This window comes from Mesoplodon mirus (assembly GCF_964341445.2).
Source record: "Mesoplodon mirus genome assembly, chromosome: 8".
In the NCBI taxonomy this organism is placed as follows: Eukaryota; Metazoa; Chordata; class Mammalia; order Artiodactyla; family Ziphiidae; genus Mesoplodon; species Mesoplodon mirus.
The window spans coordinates 2,875,799-2,901,278 of record NC_138984.1 but is presented as its reverse complement, the minus strand read 5'-3'; the positions used below and the strand labels follow the sequence as shown (position 1 = coordinate 2,901,278).

Sequence of the window (25,480 nt, the reverse complement as noted above, 5' to 3'; positions counted from 1 at the left end):
ATTAAGAACCATAACTAAAAATGCATTGCAGTAATTCTCTGTTGACACTCAGGTAGAAATGGAAAAGAAAAAAAAAAAGGAAAGAAAGAAAAAATCACCGTATGATAGAATGGTTTAATTATTTTCACAATATTATGATTTAATAATGATAATAATTCCTTGGAGGGTAATCTGTTTTAAGGCAGATATTAAGGCAGTATGGGAAGAGTTTAGAAACCCAAGATGTTTTTTACTACCTTGCTTATAAACTCAGTGTCCATCAGTCAAGGATGGATCACATAAAGTATGCAGAAGCCCTGGCGTGAGTTCTGGTCCCCCTTAAAGCAATGGTGTGGACTATATTGATGACCTAGGAGGAGAGTTGCGGCATTTGGCCCAAGTGGAAAATGCACGTTATAAATGTGCAGTGTGATTGATTTGCCCTGCCCACCACCCAAGAAAAAATTATGTAGAGCAAGTATGGAAAATGTATTGTTTTGCTGTGAGAGACAGAAACTCCCAAATAACTGTAGATTAAACAGCTTGAAATTTATTTCTTTCACAATCCAGAGCCCATGTGGCTGCTCAGCCACTACCAGAGACCCAGCTCCTTCTATCTTAAAACTTTTTCCATCTTTAACATGCACCTGCCCCTTGGGGTCAAGATGGCTCCTGCAGTTCAAGCCATCATGTAAGCAGTCCGACCTGTGGGACGGAGAGAAAGAGGAGGAGAAAGGGCTGCCTGAGTCCTTCAGAGACACTTCTGGAAGTTGCAAGTACCACTCTGGCCTGTAACCCATTGCCAGAGGTTGGTCCCATGGCCACGCGTTGGCATTTCAGTTGCAGTGGAAGTTGGGAAATGGGGTCTAAATTCTTAACTCATCTAAGACTTTCTTCATTTAAATGTGGCCTTAATTAAGATGTGTTCCAGCTGAAAATGGCTCTGTGGTAGAGGGAGGGAGAGTGGCAGCAAGGGCAGCCCCAGCGCAGATGGGACGCCCACCGGATACTCCTGCCGCAGTTATCTTGGAGTAGCGGGATTGCAGGAGGTTTTGAGTATTTTCTTTTTGTATCATGGTATTTAATTCTTCTACAATCAGCATGCCTAGGGTAATGAGAAGAAAACTTTACTAAAGCCAAGCTTCTGTCTCTTCAAAACTCTGTTTCTTAGCTGACACGGCAGCACACACGCTGTGCTATGACGTTCCCTGGCTCACCCCCCAGCGCTTGTGGGTGCCTCTGGCTGTGGAAGTGCGGGGAGGGTCACTGTGTGCACAGTGAGTTAGGTTGATGGTGCTCTCGCATGCACCCACTTCTCTTATTAGTGAGAACCTGCATGGTGGGTGGGGATCAGAGCTCAGGTTCACAGCTGAGGGCGTCCTCTCTCAGAGTGGGCCAGCGGCCTGCAGCATCTCGGGCTGGTCCCCAGATGGAACCCAGCTCTCCTAGCCCTGGATTCTGGGGTTTTCCCACCATCACCCCTCCTGCTGCAGTCAGGGATTCCCTAGGGCCTTTTCCCCAGGTGTCTTCTGACGCACTCAAGGGCAGCCCTCCCTCAGGAGGGAGGGTCTGGGGCTCACCTTCAAGGGCTCCAGTCCTCCCCTGTGAGCCGTCCACTCAGCTTGCCTGGAGGGCGCTTACTCTGTGTCTGGTGGGTGGAGCAGCCAACAGACAAAGGTCCTGCTCTTGGGAGGGGGCAGCGGGCAGTTAACAGATGTAAGTGTGTGAGGTGGACAAAGCCCTGTGGGGAGCAGTGAAGCCGGATAAAGGGCAGACAGTTCTGGGGGAGGGGTCCCGCTTTGCAGAGGATGATCCTAATCTCGGATGACATACGTTTGCAGACATGAGGAGGGGACACCTGGGGAGGCACTGCAGGCAGAGGGTTGTGGGTGACAGCAGGGGCTTCGGGGGACCAAGGGGTTTGGGGGCAGTGCCACGCTGGGCTGTGGAGGCCACTGTGAGGTGAGAGCCGGCTCTCGTGGGCCTGGGGTGGAGTGCGTCTGGAGGGCCTGAGCAGAGGGGTGACATAACTGAGGTCACTCACGAGACCCCACACTCTGAAAACGTATTAAGGACCCCAAAGAGCCTCTGCTTATGCACGCTTTGTCTGTAGATATTTGCCATATCAGAACTTAACACTAAAAAACTTTAGATACGTATCTATTCATTAAAAGTAACAATAATAAATCCATTACGTGTTAACTTTTTTTTTATGAAAAAGAAACTATCTTTTCCAAAACAGAACAAATTTAGTGAGAAGAATGGCACTGTTGTACATGTTTGAAAATCTTCAAGGTCTGGATAAACAGAAGATGTTTGGGTCCCATACCTGGCTCTGTATCCAGTCCATTGCAATATTCACATCACGTAGCCTCTGGAGGGCTTCCTTACATACCTGTGAGAAAATGAGTGAAAAAAAGGCAAATGATGTCTCAGTATTATTATGAAAATAGCTTTGACTTTGTGGACCCCCAGAGTTCCCCAGACCACACTTTGAACACAGGTGATTTAACCAATATTGGTTGAGTACCTACTGTGTGCTGAGCATTGTTCCCGGTGAGGGAAAAGCACAGAGCACAAAGAATTGTTGGGTTTTCAAGGTATTACTTTGGCCGCTTTGTGGAGAATGGACCACAGTGGGGTCCGTGGAGTTGGGGTCATGCCAGGGGAATATCACAGCAGTGGCCTTGACTCAGCTGGTGGCTGGGGCAGGGGGAGGTGGGGTTGGATTCTGGATATTTTTGACGGCAGTTCCTACAGGATTTGATAATGGGTTGGGTGATGGGGTAGGAGAAAGACAGGAGCTTTCACCCTGGTCCCCTGGAAGGATTGAGTTGCCGTTTACTTACTGAAAAAGGAAAGGCTGGGAGCCTTTGAGAAAGGAGCCAGTTTGGGGGGAGGGAGGCAGGCATTCAGCTTTTTTGTTTGTTTGTTTTTGTTTTTAAATTTATTATTTATTTATTTTTGGCTGCATTGGGTCTTCATTGCTGCGCACGGGCTTTCTCTAGTTGCGGCGAGCGGGGGCTACTTTTCATTGCGGTGCGCGGGCTTCTCATTGCGGTGACTTCTCTTGTTGCAGAGCACGGGCTCTAGGCGCGTGGGCTTCAGTAGTTGTGGCACGTGGGCTCAGTAGTTGTGGCTCGCGGGCTCTAGAGCGCAGGCTCAGTAGTTGCGGCACACGGGCTTAGTTGCTCTGCAGCATGTGGGATCTTCCCGGACCAGGGCTCGAACCCGTGTCCCCTGCCTTGGCAGGCGGATTCTTAACCACTGCGCCACCAGGGAAGTCCCCGGACGTTCAGCTTTGAATGTATGTAGTTTCAGATGCCTGTTGGACATCCAGGTAGGGTGAGTGGCATCCAGAACAAGGTCTGGGTTGGAATTTTGGGCATATGTTGATGTACAAGTTGTGGACATCACCTTCTTTTTTCTTGGGTAAACACTATTTGCCATAAACACCTAGGAGCAGAACGGCGGGGTCAGATGGGAGGTGTAAGTTTGACTTCCTAAGGAACTGCTGTGCTCTCTCCAAAGTGCTTGTACCCGTTTCTGTTCCCACTGATGTGAATGAGAGTTGCGTTTTCTCCACATCCTCCCGACCACTTGGACTGACCAATCTCTTCATTTTAGCTGTTCCAATAGGTACATCACGGTGGTGAGGTAGCCCCCCGAATCCTTGTGTAGAAGGGTCTCCAAGACTTGTCGATAAGTGGAAAGGGAAGGTGTTTTGGGGTTTTTGTTTGTTTGTTTGTTTGTTTGTTTGTTTTTGTAGTACGCAGGCCTCTCACTGTTGTGGCCTCTCCCGTTGTGGAGCACAGGATCCAGACGCACAGGCTCAGAGGCTATGGCTCACGGGCCCAGCCACTCCGCGGCACATGGGATCTTCCCAGACCGGGGCACGAACCTGTGTCCCCTGTATCGGCAGGTGGACTCTCAATCACTGCGCCACCAGGGAAGCCCTGAAAGGGAAGTTTTTGCAAACCAATTTGTAAATTATGAAACCCATTTTTGAAAAGGAAAAAGAAAACCCTGTGAAATGCTTATATGAAGGTCTACAGGCACATCGAAACAGGCTCTGGGGGCTACATGCCACATGGGCCACCCGATTGTCCTGGGAAGGGCAGTGGGGCATGGGCAAGGGACCTGCCGCTGTGGGACCAGCCCAGCAGCCCCTCAGAGGGGGCTTCTCAGCAGAATCCTGGAAGAAGAGTGGGCCGTGAGCTGGTGGACGGGCTTTGAGCGGCACTCAGGAGGAGCTAACAGTGTACCGGGCCGGGGTCCTGGCCAAACTGATTGACGTTTACTGCAGTCTTTTAAAGTATCACTGACTGAAAGGACTGGGTTTCCTAGACACCCCAGACCTTCATTGCTTGTAATTAGAACCTACACAGTAGTCTTAAGGAGTGTGTGGATTACTTTGTATATTTATTTTTACCACATCGTTTTACATTTCTATCTTTACATATGTTTTATTATTTATATGTTTATTTTAGTGGTACCTGCTCAAAAATTTTTTTTTATAAATAGGACCGAATAGTCAAAGTTTGGAGTCTACTGGTCTACAGACTAAAAATGGTCATCAAAATTTTCAGAATTCCCATCCCAGAGCCTTTCTTTCTCTGCCACATGAAGTTTGATTCCTGTTTTCCTGCTCTCCAGTGAAACTGGGAGTAGCTGGGCTCCTAGCAGCTGTTTGAAAGCAAACGTGTCCCTGAGGCGGTGACCTTTCTCGTTACCTAGGGGACGGGCAGTATGACATATGGCATTGGGCTTTGTGTCGAGGAGTCACAAGTTCTATTTTTGCTTATTTTTGTTGTTTTGCAGCGTGATCTTAAGCAAATTATTCTATCCTTTCATTCTCCTGTCCTGACGGATGGGAAGCAAGGCAAATGGCCACAGCTTCCCCTCTCCCGTAGCATCCGGTAAGAAGGAAACCATGTCTCAGGGAATTTTAGGGTTCCCAGGCATCATCCCATATTTGTTTCTGGCTCTTACTAAGTTACTGAAATCTCAGTAGTTTTCACTGATTTGCTCACATCTTACAGCTGCCCCTTGGCCGAGTGATTTCTGGTTGTAGCTCACGTAGGTGGAGCACGTTTTGTCTTAGAACTGCCCACTCAGATCTCTCGCTCCTTCATGTCTGGTTGTTCTTTTAAACATGTGTTGATTGGACTTGGTGAAGCAAAGTTAATGAATTTCCACTTTGGTCCCTCAAGGTAGGAAGGCCAAGGAGATTATCAATGCAGCTCGGGAAAACCTTGCCAAGATGATAGGTGGGAGACCTCAAGACATGATCTTCACTTCCGGGGGCACAGAGGTAAACAGTCTCAACAGTCTCATGTTCTTTTAGCTGTAAGTTATTTTTTTAAAAAAGTAGAAGGTGACTGCCTCTTGGTATTATTGTTTTTTGAAGAAAGAGTAATACTTTGTCCTTGATATAATTAGCCAACATTTATCCTATAAGTGAATTCCAGGGGGCTGATAGGATATTTGTTACATAACGTATAAATTAATTTGCTTTGCATTGCTATTTCAATAAAGAGAGTTTCCCCTTCATTTTGGCCTGTAATCATTCCTTTGAATCCCACTAAGTTGCTTACCTTGTTAAGAGTGAGGTTTCCAGTCAGAATGGCCATCATCAGAACATCTACAAATAATAAATGTGGAGAGGGTGTGGAGAAGAGAGGACCCTTCTACATTGTTGGTAGGAATGTAAATTGGTGCAGCCACCATGGAGAACAGTACGGAGGTTCCTTAAAAAACTAAAAATAGAACTGCCATATGACCCAGCAATCCCACTCCTGGTCATATATCTGGAAAAGACAAAAACTCTAATTCGAAAAGATACATGCACCCCAATGTTGATAGCAGCACTATTTACAATAACCAAGACATGGGAACAACCTGAATGTCCATGGACAGATGAATGGATCAAGATGTGGCACATATACACAACGGAATACTACTCAGCCATAAAAAAAGAATGAAATAATGCCATTTGCAGCAACATGGATGGACCTAGAGATTATCATACTGAGTGAAGTAAGTCAGAGAAAGACAAATATAATGTGATATCACTTATATGTGGAACCTTGAAAAATGATTTAAATGAACTTATTTACAAAACAAATAGACTCACAGACACAGAAAACAAACTAAGGGTTATCAAAGGGGAAATGGGGGAGAGATAAATTAGGAGTTTGGGATTAACAGATACACACTACTTTATATAAAATAAACAACCAACAAGGACCTACTGTATAGCACAGGGAACTATATTCAGTATCTGGTAATAATCTGTAATGGAAGAGAATCTGAAAAAGAACATATGTATAATGGAATCACTTTGCTGTAACCTGAAACTAACACATTGTAAATCAACTCTACTTCAATTAAAAAAAAACACAAAAGAGCTTGAGGTTTGACCCGATTTCAAAGGTACTTCTTTTTAAATTGATAGAAGATACTCAGTGACAGTGTGATGATGTCAAGGTCTACTCAAGTAGTAATTCTCACCATCTCATTTCCTTATTGGAGAAGAAGGTCATCCACAGGTGATGTGACTGTCCACATAAAAAACCAAGAGAATCTGCAGCTAGATTATTAGAGTTAGTAAGTAAATTCAGCAAAGTTATTAGATAAAAAAATCAACTGTATTTTTATGTACCAGCAACAAACAGGTATTTACCAGAGCACCAAAAAATATCAAATACTTAGGAAATAAATCTAGTAAAAAAGCTTTTGTAAGACATCTGCACACACACGTTGGGAAAGGAATAGAAACATGACCGAGAGCTTTCAAAGAAGTTCTAAATAAATGCAGCATATACCATGTTCACAGATGGGAAGACTCAGTATGATAAGTATGTCAGCTCTTTCCAGATGGATCTGTAGATTGAAAGCAACTTCAGTCAAAATTCTGACTCTTCTTTGATGGAATCTCGCAAACTAATTTATATGGAAATACACAATGCCAAGAATAGCCAAATCTTCAAGATTAAGAACACAGTGAATTGTTGTACTAATTAAGGCAGACGGTCTTGGGGCAAGGAGAGACACGAGGCCCAAAACGGCCATCCATACCTGGATGGGTCCTTGTCACGTGACAAGGCCTGGCCTTTGTGATGTTGAAGAGGTGGATTTCTTAGATAAAATACAGAAAACTTTAATCATAAAAGAAGAGGTCGATGAATTCTCCCACCACCACCACCACTAAACAATTTGTAGTTCATCAGAGAACCTTGGAGGAAATCAGAAGACCAGCCTGACAGTGGGCGAAGATGGTAGAAAAATGGGCGAGAAAAGTGAACATGCACTTCACAGAGAAACCCCTGTGGTTTCTACGTGGGAGAAGGTGCTCAGCCTCATTACGTGGTCAGAATACAAAGGTAAACAACAACATGGGTCGCCTCTGCCCACCCATCAGGACGGTAACAATTAAGAAGTCCAACGGCAGGAAGTATCAGCAAAGGATGCACAGCAGCGAGCACGCACGGCGCTGGCAGGAGTGTAGACTGGAAACCGTTCTGGAAGGTGGGTTGGCATCACCTCGTGAAGTCGAGGCCACGCCGCCCTATCAGCCAGCAGCTCCTCTCAGGTACGTACCATAGAAGAACGGGGCACGTGGGCCGCAGGGGCAGGCAGGACTGTCAGTGGTAGCGTTCACGACAGCCAGAGACTGGGGACAGCGCAGATGTCCCTCCAAGTAGCACGGACCAATATTCACACCTCTGCTGCAGTCCCGGGTGGAAGGGTACCACACAGTCCCCTGCAGCCGCGCGGAGGGATGGTGAGTGTGGAGCGGAGGGCGTCAGCCAGAGGCTGTGCTGAGCCGGGCCGGGCCGGGCCAAGCTGACCAGAGGGGAGGGGAGCTGCTGCCAGGCCCCTGGGCACCGACCACCCCCCAGGACCAGACTCTGGTGCCCCGCAAGGGGCCGCCCCAGCTGCCCTGTGGGCCGTCCTGGTCTTGCCTGGGGCCAGGTGCTGAGGGGCCTGGGTGCCTGGGGGCATGTGGTACATTTTTAGTTGTGACTGACCGGTTCCGACAGAGGCTGCTGTGCCCCCAGTGCCACCTGGGCGCTCAGCGTGGAGTCCTGTGCCCTTTGGTACCTGCAGGTGGAGCCGGCACATGGGAGGGGCCCAGGCACCTTTGTCGCGTTCACGGTGGGTTGGCTCAGCTCTGACCTGAGGTGTGCGGCCCCCGAAGGCCCTCCTTTCTGGACCAGGAGTCGCTGTGTTTTCTGCAAGGGGCTGACCTGGGGCTTTCAAGGGCCATCCACCTTCAGAGGAACACATGCAGCCTTCCATCCTGGCCGTCTCCTCCCCATCATCTGGTTTGCTGTGTCTCAGACCTGGGTGAGCCCTGCCGTCGGCCGCCTTGTCCTCCATCAGGGCCACCTGTTGGACTCTCAGTGCCTTTCAAGTCCTCTGAGCACCGGCTGACCCTGTGTGGGTTCCTCAGCACAGGACAAGCAGCAGCCACCGCCTTCCCGCTGGGCAGTGCCTTCAGACACGTGAATAGGTTGGATCTTCAGTTGAGAAAAAAATTAATTCAGCCCAATTCCATTCATTTGAAGGTCAAAAAGAGGCAAAATAAGCAAAATCACTTAGGGATCTTTACCTAGGAAGGAAAAGCATAAAGAAAAGCAAGGAAACGATTACCATGCAAATCAGGGTGGAGGTTAGCTGGCATGGGGGTGGGGCAGTGATTGAGGACGGGTGGGAGGTGTTCCCTGGTGTGGGTCATGTTTTCATCTTGACCCAGGTCACGGTTACTCAGGCCTTCACTGTCATACTTTCTCATGAAACTTAAATTTCTATTTTATACACTTTTCTGTGTATATGTTGTATTTAGCAATAAGAGAAAAGGTCCTTAAAAACAAAAATCTCCCACCCATCCCCTCAGTTATCCACTTCCTCTCCCTACAGGAGACCAGCATTGTTAGTTTCTGTCGAGTCCTGCAGAGATAGCCTTTGCCTTAGAAACAGATTAGGTGTGTAGATTTATATGTTCTTTTCTCCTTCCCTTTTTACCTCTTCAAGGATTTGGGGGATGTATAAGCAAATGTGTATGTATCTCGCCCTTTTTATACAAATTGTATGATGCTGTATATAATGCTCGCTACCTTTTTTCATTTAACAAGTTCCTCTGAGATCTCTGGCATCAGCCCTTAGGGCATTCCCTCTGTGCTTTTACATCTGCTTGGTGTCCACTTGGCGTCCACTGAACAAGTCCCCTTATGGATAGACGTTGAAGGGTTTCCTAAGGTTTTGCTGTTACGTCATTGTACACTTAACCAGTAACCTTTTACATCCATCATTTTGCTTCTGTTTAAGTGTAGCTGTAGGATCAAGTCCAAGAACTAGACTTCCTGGGTCAGAGGGCCTGTTTGATAGATATGCCAGATGGCCCTTAACAGAGGTTGTGCCAGTTCACGTTCCCACCAGCGATGGGTGCCTGGGCAAAATACTCTTTTTTGACAGATTTAGAAAATTTTTAAAATGCATAATGTTGCTTAACAAAAAGCCTGCGTAATCCACCGGAAACGAATTCTGTCATTTTTGAGAGTTGAAAACCCCCAAATCTTTGTAGTTAGGCCTTTCAGAAGGTGCAGCTCAGGAGCTGATTTTCTTTGAGACCATTTTTTTTGTTTGGTTGTTTTCTTTTTAAATGTTAGCTACAAAGGAAACTACAAATGAGAGAGATTGTTACTCTAAGTCTCCCCTTAGGATAGTTTTCGTCAATGATTTTTCTGCTCTGTCTGCAGTCAAATAACTTAGTCATCCATTCTGTGGTGAAACACTTCCACAAAGTCCATGCTGCAGTGGGGGACCCGGCCGAGCATCCCAGCCCAGTGGAGGGGACCCTGCCTCACATCGTCACCTGCACCGTGGAACACGACTCCATCCGCCTGCCCCTGGAGCACCTGGTGGAAGAACAAGTGGCCGGTGAGTGGGCAGCTGGCTGAGGTCCGGCGACCCGGGTGCCCCGTGTATCACTTACCCTCTGGCGCTTGGGCTGCCTGGCTGTGCCCAGGGGCGAAGGTTACAAGGCCTGTCCTTCCAGATTTTCCTTGAGGGAGAAATCAGTCACCAGTGCGTGGAACTGGTCATTTATCACCACATGATACGTCAGACTCTTGTACGTGATATATACGTGCATATTTACTAGCATGCCTATAAATGCTAACCCGTGCTTTTCATTGTTTGATTTTAATGATTGAATGTTGGCTTGCACTCCCTCTGGTAGAAAGAAAAAGGATCCAATGGACCTCAACTTCTGGTGGTAAAGACAAGAATAGGTGCACCCCTGCTGGGAGCCTGTTATCTCAGTAGAGAGGAGGTGAGGGCCTCCCGGGGTGAGGAGAGCAGAGGTGGGGGGGGGTGCTGGGGCCCCACTGGGAGGTGCACCTGGCCAGGCAGTCTGAGGGGCAGGTGGAGCCTGCCCAGCAGTGGCAGTGGCCCTGGTTACTTCTGGTCCTTTCATATTTCCTGTGATGTGACATCTCAAGACACAGGGTATAGATACTAACTTTTGAAAATGTAAGAGACATTTTTCCCAGGACTGCCAGGGTTGACCTCTCCTTGGAATAAGACTGGTTTTCTCCAAAGCATTTGCCTTCTTACCTAATCTGCCTGGAAACCTGAAGGGGAGGCAGGGGAGAGTGTTCTTATCTTAAAGATAAAGGAGGGCTTCCCTGGTGGCGCAGTGGTTGAGAGTCCGCCGGCCGATGCAGGGGACACGGGTTCGTGCCCTGGTCCGGGAAGATCCCACATGCCGCAGAGCGGCTGGGCTCGTGAGCCATGACCGCTGAGCCTGCGCGTCCGGAGGCTGTGCTCCGCAACGGGAGAGGCCACAACAGTGAGACATCCGCGTACCGCAAAAAAAAAAAAGATAAAGGAGTGTGCCAGAACTGCTGGGTTTGACTGTGAGCCTTGTTACCACTTTTCCCCTTTGACCACTGGAAAGGTTTTTCTCTTTATGCACCACTCTATCTAAAAAAAAGTCAGGTCCAACTTTCTTGTTTAAACTGTCCTTGCTTTTAATCCCTGGTGCCTTTTTTTCTGTGTCTCAGGTACAGGGAAGGGCAACTTAATACATTGTTATTAGTTGCTGTTACATTTTACCTCTTGTTTAAAATTGTACACGTTTTTATGAAGAATAGACGTGCACCTAAAGATCACAGAAGGGCTTCAAGCATTGCTATAAAGTACAGGCTCTTCCCCGCCACCCCCAGTCCCGCCCCTCAGAGGCAGCCGCCCCTCAAGTCTGCCTTCAGGTTTTCTCGTGGTTGTGGCATTTTCACTTTAATTACTTCCACTTTACTACTTAATACCTTACACACATAATCTTCATTTCTTACTTTATTAACTCAAGCATCTATTGGTTGACTCCCTGGTATAAACTGGGGGCTTGACCCCACCTGTCTCACACCCCTCCACCTCCACACTGTCCAGTTGTTGCTGTTGTTTTTTACTATATATGTGTCAGCTCTATGGAGATGGAACTCACGTATGATACTCTTCACCCGGTTGAAGTGTGCGATTCAGTAGTTTTTAGTGAATCCACAGAGTTGTGCAACCATCACCACAGTCAATTATAGAGCATTTCCTGACCCTCAGAAGAACCTCGCATCTGTTAACTGTAACTCTGTTTCCCTCAACCCTGGGCAACCACTAATACATTCTGTCTCTGGAGATTTCCCCATTCTGGACTTTCATATGAATGGAGCCACATGATATGTGGTCTTTTGTAATTGGCTTCTTTCACTTAGCATCATGTTTTCAGGGTTCATCCACGTTGTAGCCTGTGTCAGTATTCCATTCCTTTTTATGGGTGAATAATATTCACATTTTATCCATTCGTCAGTTGATGAACATTTGATGGACATTTGATACTATGAATAATGCCATTGTGAGCATTTGTGTAGAAGTCTTTGTGTGGACGAATGTTTTTGTTTCTCTTGAGTATATACCCCGTAGTGGAATTGCTGTGTCACGTGGTAACTCTTGTTTCCCCTTTTGAAGTATCTGGGTGTTTAACCCTAACCTCTGTATTCCGCAGTAGCTGCACCATTTTACATTCCCACCAGCAGTGCCTGGGGGCTGCATTTTCTCCATGTCCTCGCCAACATGTGTCAGTGTCTGTGTTTTCTGTAACAGCCGTCCTAGCGGGTGTGAAGTGGGAGCCCATGGGGGTTTTGATCTGCGTCTCCCTGAGGGCTGATGCTGTTGAGCAGGTGCTCACACACTTCATACAAAGGCAGAAGTCCTGGCCGGAGGTGCCGTTCCTTTGCTCCCCTTTGAGCCCCGCCGTGGATGCACCAGCCCCTCCCTTCTCTTGCTGCCCCGCACCCCGCCCACCCCGGAGCCCGCCTGCTGTCGAGGCCAGCGTTACTGCCATCCACTTGCTGGGCAGGAGGCGGGGGTCCTTGTCCGTCGGAACCTGGTCCTCTGCCTGCCTCAGCAGTCGGCCCCCACCCTGCCCTCCACAAGTGCACCCTGAATGTGGGTGGCCTCTGGATCCTTTCCTACTCTCTGTGGAGTTAGTTTTCACCTGTCAGTGTCCGGGGTGGGTTTTCCCTGATGCTGTTAGTCTAATGACATCATCTTTCTGTATTCTGGGCATGGCTCAAAATTCCTTGTCCACAGGTGGTCGCCCTTATTGAGAAATATATCCTTTCTCTTGTTTCAGTGGGACCTTGAGGGGAAAGTGGGTGTGTTTGTCTTCACCATTTTGAACCCAAAACTTCGATTTGGTTACCTCTCGTTATTTTCCATCTGCAGTAGTAGGATTCTAGGTGCCCAGAGCAGCGCCTGGCACACGGTAGGTGCTTAACAAAGGCTGGGTCAGTGCCGAGTGAGGGAAGGTTAAGTACTTAGCACCTCGAGATGCTCCCACGAACTGAGGGTGTCTCAGCTGCTTGCGGGTCCCTTAGAGGCGGAACAGGGTGTCCCCAGACAGCCCCCTAACTGAAGCTCATTGACGAAGCCTTAAAGCCAGTTGTCTGTGGGCGGGGCGATAAAGGGGGCTCATATTCCTTCTTCATAGTTTTCTGAACCTTTATGATAAATTGCTTTTTTCACTGTGTCTAAATAAACGTTCCAGAAAGGATACTTTGTGGGTTTGACCTCATACTTGTGTCTTATTCCTCAGAGGTCACCTTTGTCCCCGTGTCCAAGGTGAATGGGCAGGTGGAGACCGAGGACATCCTGGCGGCCGTCCGCCCGGCCACGTGCCTCGTGACCATCATGCTGGCCAATAACGAGACAGGCGTCATCATGGTGAGTCGCTGTCCCTCTTAGGAAGATGGAGTGGGGACTCTGGCTTCCCAGCCCCACCTCTTCTTTCCCCTGTTCTTCAATCCGGGAACTTTTTGGTGCATCCTCATTAACAACTCCTCATTTCTTTCATTCCGTCTTCATCACATCAACACCCTCAGCCGTGTGTTTCTCCCTCTCCAGCCGGTGTCTGAGATCAGCCGGCGAGTCCGAGCCCTGAACCAGCAGCGGGCGGCGGGCGGGCTGCCAGGGGTGCTTGTGCACACGGACGCCGCCCAGGCCTTGGGGAAGCGGCGTGTGGACGTGCGGGACCTGGGCGTGGACTTCCTGACCGTCGTGGGGCACAAGGTGCGTCCATCCGCCTTCCTGCCCTCCTGCCGGGGAGACACCTCGATGCCCGCGAGGCTCACCTGCGAGCAGAGCCCGTGGCCCCGCTCATCCTCCATCACCGGTGCACCCGGCGCACATGCCCAGCGAGGCCCTGGGTCATGGTGATGGGCAGACTGCAGCCCTGCCCTCGGCAGCTCAGACGAGAGCCCGGCAGAGCTAGGATGCCGAGGGCTGAGTGCCCACTGGGAATGCTGGGCAGCGCAGCCCATAGCGGGCAGGAGGGGAGGCCAGGCAAGGCCTTCGGGGGAGGTGGTAGTGGGAGGGGGAGAGGCGGGGTCGGGGGGAGGATGGGGGGAGTGGAGGTCACAGGTGGGTTTAGCCCAGGAGTGAGTGATCTCTGCAGCCCGGAGCGTGCGTGCAGACCCCTCCTCAGCCCACTCACCCCCACACCCAGGGACGGAAGATGCAGGATTCAGGAATGATGGCCTCTCTAACTTGACTTAAAGTGTGGCTCTGAGTGTGAGGGTGTGGTTTTCACGGCCCTCATCTCTAGGGTGTGCTGGGGAAATAGTTAACATTGAAGACCCTTCTGAAGCTTTTGCTCATCTTTCCAGCAGCTGACTAGAGCTGGAATATTTTTAGTAATTTCCCCTCAGCTGGTTCCCAAGGGAGTGAGGTGCTGGCCTGACACGGCGGCCCTTAAGATTTCTAGCTAACGTGGATGTGAGAGCGTGGAGTCCTCCGCAGGACGGCCCTTGGCCACCTCTCTCCCCAGCCCCTCCTCCTTCACAGGGTCTCCCAGTGCCGTGCAGGTGCTCTGCTGCCCCCGAGCTGGAGGCCAGAGTCCAGCACCTGCCCCCACCCGAAGGCTTCTGTGACCCCCGCGTGTCTGCAGTGGGGATGGGTGGCCACCTGCGGGACCAGAGGAGGTGGGCCCGGACGTCGTAGAGTATCTCTGTGGGCCTCTCAATACGTATACGGAGAAGGTCCCCAGAAGGTTCTTGTTAAATAAATGACTGACTTTTCTTTCAGTTCTACGGCCCCAGGATTGGAGCACTTTATATCCGAGGGCTCGGTGAGCTCACCCCTCTGTACCCCATGCTGTTTGGAGGTGGACAAGAACGGAATTTCAGGCCGGGGTAAGGTAGAAGGTGAACGAGGTGTCTGGCCCGCTGGCTGTGTTGTCTGTATGCAGGGCAGTGGCTCTCCCGTCTCTTGGAAGCACGGTGATAGCACAGCGCTCTCATCTCCACTGAGTCAGACGTGGCTCCACTGGCCGGTTCTACACTTGGGACTCAAAGATCTGCAGTCTCGTTGGGGATGATTCAAAGCAGATGAAGGAAGTCTCTTTCAGCTGCTTCAAAGCATCCAGTTCCTTTGGTTATTTTGGCCCAGCCCACCAAAGAGGTGCCACCGGAGCCCCCCGGCTGAGATGTGCTGTCCTTCTCTTGCCTGTGGGGTGAGCAGGGCCACGTAGAAGCACCTGGTTTCCTCTCTGAAAGCTCCTGTGTCCCCATGGCCTGCAGGGGCGTTTTAACCGAGGCCTGAGGTGGCACCAGCACCGCACGTGTTGTCCGAAGCTTGATGACAGGAGGAAGAAACAGACAACATGTGGTGAGTTCCCTAGGGTTTCTCTTGCTTCCTTTATTCCAGAATTAGAGCAGAAGAAGCCAGCAACTCAGAAACACCAATAAGGGCTGATGAAAAATGCCCAAGAAAGCCCTCTCTCTCCAGCCAGTGGACCAGGGAAAGGAGAGCCTAGCAATACAGAGAACTTTTAGACAATACTTGCTTTTCTCCAGCCAGTCACCATGGTAAACTGATGCCATCCCCACCTGTGCCACAAAGGAGAGTCGGGAGCCCAGACTTCACCCACACAGGCTGTGACAAGAGCCCCACGCCCCTCCTGTGTCAGACAGGGCCTAGTGAAGAGCCAGGACTTTTGCCCCCCCACAGTCGTGCACCCCACCAAGGTGTCAGTGGAGACCATGTGGGCACCCTGGGCTTCCACCCATACTCATCACTAACAAGGTGAGTTCTCCTCTTGGATGTTGACATAGGCCGAGGAGGGAACCTGGATGTCTACTCCCGCTTGGCAGTAGTCAGTTGGCACACTCCTCCTGCCAGAGGAAGGTCAGAAAAAGACAGCTAATACGCAAGGGTTAAGAAACATCCAGACTCATAATGACATAGGGCTGTCCAGGTTTCAACTGAAAATCGCTCATCATACTGAGAACCAGAAAGATCTTAAATCAAAGAAAAAAGACGATCGATAGATGTCAACACTGAGATGACAAAGATGTTAGGGTTATCTGATAAAAGAGATTTTAAGGCAAAAACAATAAAAATGCTTTAATGAGCAATTATGAACACACTTGAAACAGAAGAAATAGAAAGTGTCAGCAAAGAAGAAGAAGATGTAGAGAAGAACTAGACAGAAATTTTAGAACTAAAAACTACAACAGCCAAAGTAAAAAGCTCAGTGGACAGGCTCACCAGCAGAATAGGGGCAACAGAGGAAAGAGTGAACTGAAAGAACAATAGAAGTAACCAATATGAAAAACGGACAGGAAGTAGACTGGAAGAAGATTGAACAGAGCCTCCGGGGACCTGTGGGACTATAGCAAAAGATCTAACATTCATTTCGTTGAGGTCCTGGAGGGGTAGGAGAAAGAGGGTGGGATGAAAAAGAACTTCAAGAAATAATGGCTGAAAACTTCCCAAATTTGGCAAGAGACACAAACCCACAGATTCAAGAAGCTGAACAAAACCCAAACAGGATAAACCAAAAGAAATCTACCCTAAGACATAAAAAGTAAACTTCTGTAAATGAAAGACAAAGAAAAATCTTGAAAGCAGCCAGAGGAAAGAATAAATAACACCTTATCTATAGGAAAAAAATAATTCAAATGACAGTAGATTACTCATCTGAAGCCATGGAGGCCAGAGGAAGTATGCAAAAATTTTCAAGTGCTCAAAGAAAAGAACTGTCAAGCCAAATTAAAAACACAGCAGAAATATTCTTCAGGAACAAAGAGGAAATCAAGGCATTCTCAGATGAAGGACAAAGCTAACAGAATTTGTCACCAGAAAACCTATGCTAAAAATGACTAAAGAAGTTCTTTACACAGAAAAGAAACAGTAAAAGAAGGAACCTTGGAACATCAGAGAGAAAGAGCATGGTAAACAAAAATATGGGTAAATAAAATAGACTTTCCTTCTCTTCAGTTTTCTAAATTATGTTTGATGGCCTAAGCAAAAATCATAGCACTGTCTGATGTGGTTCAAAATGTATGTGGAAGAAATATTTAAGATAATTATATTATAAATGGGGGAGGGTAAAGGGATGTAAAAGGAGGTAAGGTTTCTGTTCGTCACTTGAACTTCTGAAAACTGTTTAAGTAACCCACAGAAAGGTAGGAAAAAGAAAACAGAAAAAATAAAATGGAAGACTTAAGCCTGAACATCAACAATTACATTAAATGTAAATGGTATAAATATACCAATTAAAAGGCAGAGATTGGCAGAATAAAAATTTTTAAAACTCATCCAACTATATTCAGTCTATAAGAAACTTGCTTCAAATATAGCAAGAGGCAAGTTGAAAGTAAAGGTTGGAAAAAAGTATATCACACTAACATTAATCTAAGGAAAGCAGGAATGGCTATATAACATGAGATAAAGGAGACTCCAGAGCAGAGAAAATAGAAAATTACCGGGGGTGGGGGAGGCAGGGGGAATTATATAATGATAAAAGAATCAGTCCACCAAGAAGACATAGCAATCCTAATGTGGATGCACTAAACAGTAGAGCTGAAAAATATGTGAGGAAAAAAAAAACCAAACTAAACTGAAAGGAAAAATAGACAAATCCACAATTATAGATGGAGACTTCAACACCCTTCCCTCAACAACGGATAGAACAACTAGACAAAAATTGTCTAAGGTATAGAAGAACGCAATAACACCCATCAACCAACAGGATCTAATCAACCTGTTTGGAACACTCCACCCAACAACAGCAAAATACACATTCTTTTTTTTTTTTTTTTGCAGTACGCGGGCCTCTCACTGCTGTGGCCTCTCCCGTTGCGGAGCACAGGCTCCAGACGCAGGCTCAGTGGCATGGCTCATGGTCCCAGCCGCTCCGTGGCATGTGGGATCCTCCCGGACTGGGGCACAAATCTGTGTCCCCTGAATGGGCAGGCGGACTCTCAACCACCGCGCCACCAGGGAAGCCTGAAGAGTTGTTTTTCAGTTTGTTACATCAGTGTATGGGAACCACTGGTCTTCGGGGGTGTTCCTGTCCCCTCCAGCACAGCCCCCCTGAACACACACACTACGCCCCAAGTCTCTAGTAACAAAAGATTCATCCCATATTACAGTTGAGAGGCTTCAGCTGAAACATCAGCTGAAGGGAATGGGGTGGGGAGTGAGTTCCTCAGACCCTCACCTGGTTTGGCAGGGAGACCAAAGATGGGGGCTCTGGGGCCTGCAGTCGGAGGAGGGCTTTCTCCTGGGTAGGAGGTGGGTCCAGGTAGAATTGTCACTTGGACACCTACTGTATATTGCCCACAGTGAGCCATGTCTACTGTCTCTGGGCGATGACGAGGGTTTGGGGGCTGGCAGCTGCCCTTGTTCAGGAAAGATGTTGATGTGACTTTTTATTTGAACACCTGACTTTCAGATACACAGGATTCCTTCCGGGGATGTTTGTTAATCGCTTTGCATGGAAATAGGATTGAATCCCTTGTCTCTTACAGGACAGAAAACACCCCAATGATTGCCGGCCTTGGGAAGGTAAGCCTTGGTGACCTCGACAGCTGAAGCCGTTGCGTTGTCCCATCGATGTCTTCCTCCTGTGTTTCCGCCTCACTCTCACACCACTGCCACACTCACCACACTTCTGACACCAGATGTGCGGGGTTGGGGGTCCCCACCCAGCAATTCTGTGGCACCAGCTGAGTTTCCTACAATTCAATTCTGACACTGTCTACCCAGAGTTAGTGTCAGAGCCCACAGGCTAAGGGTTCAGTTGTGGGCACCCACAGCTTCAGATGCCAACTGTCACCTGCACTTCTGACCAGCCAGCTGTAAATCAGAGGTTCCCATGGCCCCCTCCTTGAGTTCAGTGTATTTGCTAGAACAGCTCACAGAACTCAGAGAAACTAGATTACTGGTTTATTATGAAAGGATATGATAAAGGATACAGGTGAACATCCAGAAGGAAGAGAAGTGTAGGGCAGGGGATGTGGGAAGGGGCTTCCATGCCCTCTCCAGGCACCAGCCTCCTAGCACCTCTGTGATCAGCAACCTGGAAGCTTTCTGAACCCACATTGTTGAGGTTTCCATGGAGGCTTTGATCAGTCATCAACTCCATTTCCAGCCCCTCTCCCGTCTCTACAAAAATTCCAGGCTTCTAATCAGGGCTCGGTGACCAGCCCCTATCCAGGAGCCCACCCAGGGTCGCCTCATTAGGGCAAAAGACACTGTCACCCAGGAAGTTCCAAAGGATTTAGGAGCTCGGCAGCAGGAAGCAGAGCCCAAGACCGAATATTAGAATAAAGGCTGCTCCTCGTGCTTAGGAAATTCCAAGGGTCTCAGGAGCTCTGTGCCTGGTCCAGGGCGGAGACCAGAGCGCATATTTTCTGTGATCTCACATCAGTTTCCCAGCAGCTTTAATAGGTTTCCTGGCTTTAGGAGAGATCACGTTCATGATCCCAAGAAACAGACCAACATGCGAGGAACCTTGAATTTTATTTATCAACCTGGAGATGCACTTTTTAAGATCTGTGGAGTGGGTTTCATACGCTTAGCATTTAAAAGGGAAGTATCTTTTCTCAAGTCTCTTCTAATATTAAAAGCAATGACATCATGACCACAGGTTTGCTCATCCCCTGGGTCCAGTTACCCCCCCGCCCCCCAAGATGGGGACAGGGGCAGCTTCTTAAAGGTCTTCCTGGTGAGGATTAGATGGCGGCGCAGCCGCAGGCCCCTCCGCTCCCTTCTGCAGCCGTGACCCTTTCCCCGCTCCTGCCTTGCAGCTTTGCCCAGGCCCTCTGACCCTGCTGACACTGGGTGGGGGGGGGGGTGGCACACCATTGTCGCCCCCTCCCCTTGCGCAGCCTGGCCCTCCTCGCTGTGGTCTGGCTCGGGACGCGCCCCGGCCCCTCTCTCCTGGGAAGTGTGTCCTGGCCCCCCTGGGGCGAGTCAAGGTCTCCCCGCTGCCTTTCACCCCTTCCCCGTGTGCCGGCGGAAGAAAGGCGCCCCCCTGCAGCTGCCCCCTGCCCTGCACCCTCACAGTCCTCTGCCAGGGTGTTCCGTCCTCCCCTGGTCCTCGCCACTCCAGCCTCTTCCCGCGTCCTCCGCCCCGCGGAGCAGCCCGCACGCGCACTCGCCCCCTCCCATTCTCCGGACACCTCTGCTCCATAGAAGCTGGTCGAGGGGGTCCCCATGTGACCTCCTGCAGCTGTGGGACCGCTTCTCCCCCCAGAGGTGCCTTCTCTGCCTCTTCACCTGTCAGCCTCCTGGGTGCTGGCCTAGCCTCCTCTCCCTCTCACTGTGCTCACCCTGTCCCGTGGCTCTGATGCCAGCCTGTGCTCTGGTCTCGGACTCGACATCTCAGGGCAGGTCCTGACCTGCTGGGAGGCCCGCGTCCCACCTGCTTCCTCAGCATGTCCTCTGAGCCCACGATGTGTCCTGCTCTCTCTCCTGCATCGTGGGCGTCTCTCTCTGTGGTGCCTCCTGCCACCCAGGCTCAGCTGAGAAATCTAGGAGGTGCCCTTGATCTGCCCTGCCCCGTCCCCCGCACCTGGTGCAGCAGCCGGGCCTGTCTGTTCAGTCTCCACGAGAGGTCCAGGACCTGCCTCTTGTACCGACTCTAGGCCAGGTCATCCCCGTCTTGTGTGTGGACGCCTCATCCATTCTCCACGTAGCCTCCAGTTCTAACACACACATCAGAGCAGCTCACCCCTTCCTCAAAATCCACGTGCATCTGCCTTGTGTTTAGGCTCAGATCCCGCCTGTCCTGGGGCCTCTGGGGCGCTGTCCCCCTCGCGAACTCTGTTCCAGGAGCGCTCGCCTTTCCCCCTGCAGGGCCTTTGCCTGGAATGCCCTTCCCCGCTGCCCCGAGTTCCCGTCACGGCGCCCACCCGTCGGTCTACCATGGTCACCTCTTCCCTGGTGTGTCTGTCCCTGGGATGGGTGTGCCTTCAGGACTGGGATTGCCTTTGGTCACCGGCTAGGGACTCTCCAGTGCCTGGGGTATCCGGAAGCCTGAAAAAGTAAATTCCTGTTAACAAGTGAAGGGGACTCGGCACTTATCCCGGCCCCGGTCACTCGGCGCATACTGTGTATGTGGGAGGTTCCAGAGAATGAGCAATTTGAGGCCATGTCACCTGTCTGTCTTCGGGGAGAATCCCCTCTGCTGCTTAAAGCTGTCTTGCTCCCCTTGTTTTACCATAACTGAGGGGCCCTCCTGTGTCCCTAGGCGGCTGAGCTGGTGGCAGAGAAGTGCGAGGCCTACGAAGCCCACATGCGGGCTGTGCGCGACTACCTGGAGGAGAGGCTGGTGGTGAGTGCCCGTGGCCTGGAGCTCTGGGGACAGCGGGGCCGAGACCCCCAAGGACGGCTGCAGACCAGGCGACTTTCTCACAGACACGTGACAGAAATTACCAGAGACGGAATATCTAAGGGCTGTGTGAAGACGATCCAAATGCATTCAGAAGTTGTTTCTCCCAATTACCTTTGCTGTCCATAGTCAGTCTCCCTGACTATTATCAGTAGATGCTTATCAGTAAGATAATCATTCTGTGTGTTGAGGGTGAGGGTTTTTTTTTTCCTGCCACACCGTGTGGCTTCCGAGATCTTAGTTCCCCAACCAGGGATTGCACCCAGGCCCTGAGCAGTGAGAGTGTAGTCCTAACCACCGGACTGCCAGGGAACTCCCGAGAGTGAGGTTTTGTTTTCCAGAAAGTCTGAAGTTCAAACAGTTGGCCGGAGGGGGCTTCAAAGATGTGACTGCATCTTCTGTTAATTTTCCAGGCTGAGTTTGGTGAGAGAATCCACCTGAACAGCCAGTTTCCAGGCACTGAGCGACTCCCCAACACCTGTAACTTCTCCATCCAGGGACCCCAGCTGCAAGGTGACGACTGCCCCCAGCTCTCCCTGGCTGGGGGCTGGGCTGGGCTGGGCTGGGCACAGCTTGAGCTGTGGGGAGGTGTGGGCACTGGCCGAGGGCAGGGTCACCCCACCAGGCACTGTCCCGTGGTGGTGGGACCCTGGGCACAGCTGCTGACCTGCTCCGGGTGCTAAGGCCCTGGACACAGCACAGCGGCGCTCAGCTCTCACAGGGTCCTAGCCCCGCCCCAAAGATGTGAGGGACAGAGATAAAGTGAACTGAATTTTAGGCTAGTTGGTCCATCTTTGCAATTTTTACAAAACATTTTATGAGGGTCAGGAAAGTAGAGGCAACCAACTGAAAACTGTCTCAGAGTCAGGCTGAAGTACAGATCTGTGGGCTTCATTAGTACCTGCAATCTCTGCCTCCCAGCTGGAAAAGTTAGGGTTAGGGTTAGGATTAGGCTTGGGGTTAGCGTTAGGATTAGCCTTAGGGCGACTCGTACCCCAGACGCGTGTGTAGGACTTGGCTGCCCGGAGTCCCTGAGGCTTGAGTCCAGGGTGTAGAGCGTCCTGTTTGTCTGGGAGGAGATTACGGTGGCCCCGAGAGCACGGGAGAGCCGACCTGAAGGGCAGTTTTCACCTCTTAGAAGAAGAGGTCGTTGCCTCGTGGTTACTCTGAGAAATGGGGCAGCGTGTTTGGACCATGAAGAAACCCTGGGGCGGCCGTCACCGGGGCTGAAGTGCATCCTCATTGTGAAGGAAGCACATGGCAAACTCTCCACATCTCCCTGCTGTGGGAAGGGAAGTTCCTCCCTCTAGTGTCTTCGCCCCTTTTTCTGGGGGCAGACTTTATATTCTGTGATGACCTGTGTTAATTTAAATGAGACAGGCTGGCTGTTTTAATTAAATCGGCAGTCATCAGTGTTGGGTTTTTTTTTTGTTTGTTTATGTTTTGGGGTTTTTTTGGCTGCACCACGTGGCTTGTGGGATTTTTAGTTCCCCGACCAGGGATCGAACCCGGGTCCTCGGCAGTGAGAGGGCAGAGTCGTACCCACTGGACCGCCAGGGAATTCCCATCATTGTATTTTTTTAAATCTCTGTGCCTGTGAAGGAAGAGGGAAGTGCCTCCTAGCTTAACAAGGACAGCTCCCAGTGTCTCTCCCTTTAGGAAACAGAGACGCTAGGTTAGACGTTATAACCAGGACAACACGTTATTCGGTAAAGCAGCTCGTCAGGATTCTGCGGGTCCTGCCAGGCAGCTGACGGATACCACATTCTCAAGGCCAGTCTTACGAGGCCGAAGCGTATCTGCTTTTCTGCAGCCAAGGGGCAGAGGAAGCGCTTCCTCTGGGACCTGCTGTGCTTTCTCTCACCTGCCGTCAGAGGGACCTGTGCCCTGGGATTCCGTCAGGTGGTAGGAGGGAGGGAGCCTCCAAACTTGCAGCAGGGAAGAGAGGCAGCCCCCCCCCCCGGACTCCACCTCAGGGGCCCTGTGCTATGTCTCCTAGGCCGCGTGGTGCTGGCCCAGTGCCGGACGCTGCTGGCCAGCCTGGGGGCTGCGTGCCACTCGGACCATGGAGACCGGTGAGTGTGCTCTCCACGTACTTGGCCGCGGCGTCCAGGGCGCATCCGGGCTCTAGGTTTGGGCAGCTCTGCAGCCTAGCAGGGACGTGGACAGTGACCAGACGGTGCAGGCCCTCGGGAGGAACAAGTGGGAGCTGCAGCCTACAGGGGCCTCGGGCTGGACCGGGAAACAGGCAGCAGGGCTCCACGTGAGGCAGGGAGAGGGGAGGAGGGGCGGGCTGGCGCAGCAGGGCCGGGCTGCGGGCGCCCACTTCGGCCTCGAGAAAACCGGGAGCTGTGACCAGATTTGGGTTCAGATCACGCCCCCTGCCAGGAGCAGGCGGAAGCAGGAGGGGAGGGTGTGGAGCCTCGGGCATGGGCGTTGGGAGCAGCCCTGCTGGAGGAGGAGAAGGGGGTTGGGTTTCTTGTGGGGCCCCGCAGGCGGGAGTAGGGCTGGATGCAGCCGCCTGGGCTCTGGAGAGAGCGGAGCTGTGGTCGTGATGAGCGACAGGCCTCTGTTCGAGGCCAGGGCTGTGGTCGTGATGAGCGACAGGCCTCTGTTCGAGGCCAGGGCACCGGGACTAAACTCAGCACTGACTTGGGCGGGCCGCAGGCTCCAGTGTCTGCAGGAGGCCGTCCCTCTGCCTCGCGTGTGGCTCTGCATCCCCTCCGGGAACCGAGCCCGCTAGCTCCTTGGAGACGGGAGTTGCCACTGTACCCCGGGCTCCGGCTCTCGGGTGCAGGGGCCGACGGCCACCTCTGTGCTCCCGGGGTCAGGGTCTGTGCCGGGGCAGGCCCGGCTGGAGAGCAGGGAGGCTTTGAGCCGGCCCTTGGCGACGGTGGGCCAAAGAGTGTGCGTAGCCAGTGGGGAGCTGGCCGAGGACACGCGGCAGCCCGGGAAAGCCTGTGTCCTGACGGCTGGCCCGTCGCCCCGCCCCACAGGCCATCCCCGGTGCTGCTGAGCTGCGGCGTCCCCTTGGACCTGGCCAGGAACGCCATCCGGCTCAGCGTGGGCCGCAGCACCACCCGGGCCGAAGTGGACCTCGTCGTGCAGGACCTGAAGCAGGCAGTGGCCCGGCTGGAGGGCCAGGCCTAGTGCCCAGGGCGGTGCCAGAAGGAGTCTTCCGCTTGTCCCAGAGTGTGTGGGCTCCGGGCTCCCTCCCGTCCCTTGGTCAGTGAGGGAGCGGGTCTGCTGGACCCACAGACGCCACCAGTGCTGAGGGGCCCAGGACAAGATGCCCTCATGGGACCGTCCCTGTCACTGCTGCCCAGTGGCACCAGTTGGATTAGAAACACTTTAGCCGCGTCCACCCTCCCCTCTGGGAAGTGGGGCGAGCTTGTTATAAGCACGCCCTTCCTAGAAGGTGGCATTTTTACCCGAAAGGTAAAATCCTAGTATTTATAATTGATTGTCAGCTGCTCTCATGGAAATAGGAGACCTGGTTTTTGGCTGCTGTCCTGGCCTCTGTGCACCTGTTGGCTGAGAGGTCGGTCCCTCCTCACCCTCATGGCCCTTCTCAAGCCCTTTCCAGAGGGTGGGGGCCCCTGCGGTCAGGCCCCCTCCCTGCTTGGCGTCCCCCCGCCTCCTGGGCCTGCCCATCCTCCTGATCACTTGGGCACTCGGGCCATCGACCACTGGGCGCCCTCTCTCCCAGTCCGCAGGCCCCTCCCGTCCCTTCCATTCGATCATTTTACTCAGGGTTTCAGCTCAGCCATCAGAGTCACGGGCGGCAGCGCCTGCGTTACGCTGGCTCATTCCCAAGGCGGAAAATCGTTCATCCCTCGCTCAGCTCCCATCTCAGTTGTATTTGCGGGAGGATTCTTTGATCTTCACAGAGGCATTGTGGTGTCTGATTCACATCAAATGTCATGTCTATGGAGACATTTACATAGGAGTGGTTTTTTTTTTTAATTGAATAACACTTTTAACGTGCGGTTGAAAGGTGCAAGGAACTTCGTGATGGCACTGAGGAAACAACCGTCAGAAATTAGATGAACTAATAAAAGCTTCCAATGCTTGTTTTGGACATTTTGTGGTTCTTCTAGTGGGTGCTTCTCTTGGGGGCACCAGTGTGTCTGCGCCGGCAGTGGGGTGGAGTCAGACCCACTGCTCACTGCATAATCACGCTTTAGCTTCAGGAACTCGGCTTGCGACTGTGTCTCTGGGAGCTCTAGAAAGTAGGTCCCTAACATGCAGCATCCTGCTTTC

At 51.1% G+C, this 25,480-nt stretch overlaps 1 protein-coding gene across 6 annotated transcripts in view; it reads left to right on the top strand.

Moving 5' to 3' along the window:
- Positions 1 to 25,265, top strand: part of SCLY (selenocysteine lyase) — a 29,467-nt gene extending 4,202 nt beyond the window's left edge. For 3 of the 6 annotated variants that reach the window (XM_082630086.1, XM_082630085.1, XM_082630087.1), the window contains exons 3-12: positions 5,193 to 5,293; positions 9,744 to 9,924; positions 13,133 to 13,260; positions 13,441 to 13,605; positions 14,620 to 14,726; positions 18,351 to 18,387; positions 21,077 to 21,160; positions 21,631 to 21,730; positions 23,217 to 23,292; positions 24,214 to 25,265. In XM_082630086.1, coding sequence (XP_082486212.1) covers positions 5,193 to 5,293; positions 9,744 to 9,924; positions 13,133 to 13,260; positions 13,441 to 13,605; positions 14,620 to 14,726; positions 18,351 to 18,387; positions 21,077 to 21,160; positions 21,631 to 21,730; positions 23,217 to 23,292; positions 24,214 to 24,367 — 1,133 coding nt within the window. In that variant the 3' untranslated portion in view covers positions 24,368 to 25,265. The other 3 variants (XM_082630088.1, XM_082630090.1, XM_082630089.1) reach the window with 3 other exon arrangements.
- Positions 25,266 to 25,480: the final 215 nt, after the last annotated feature.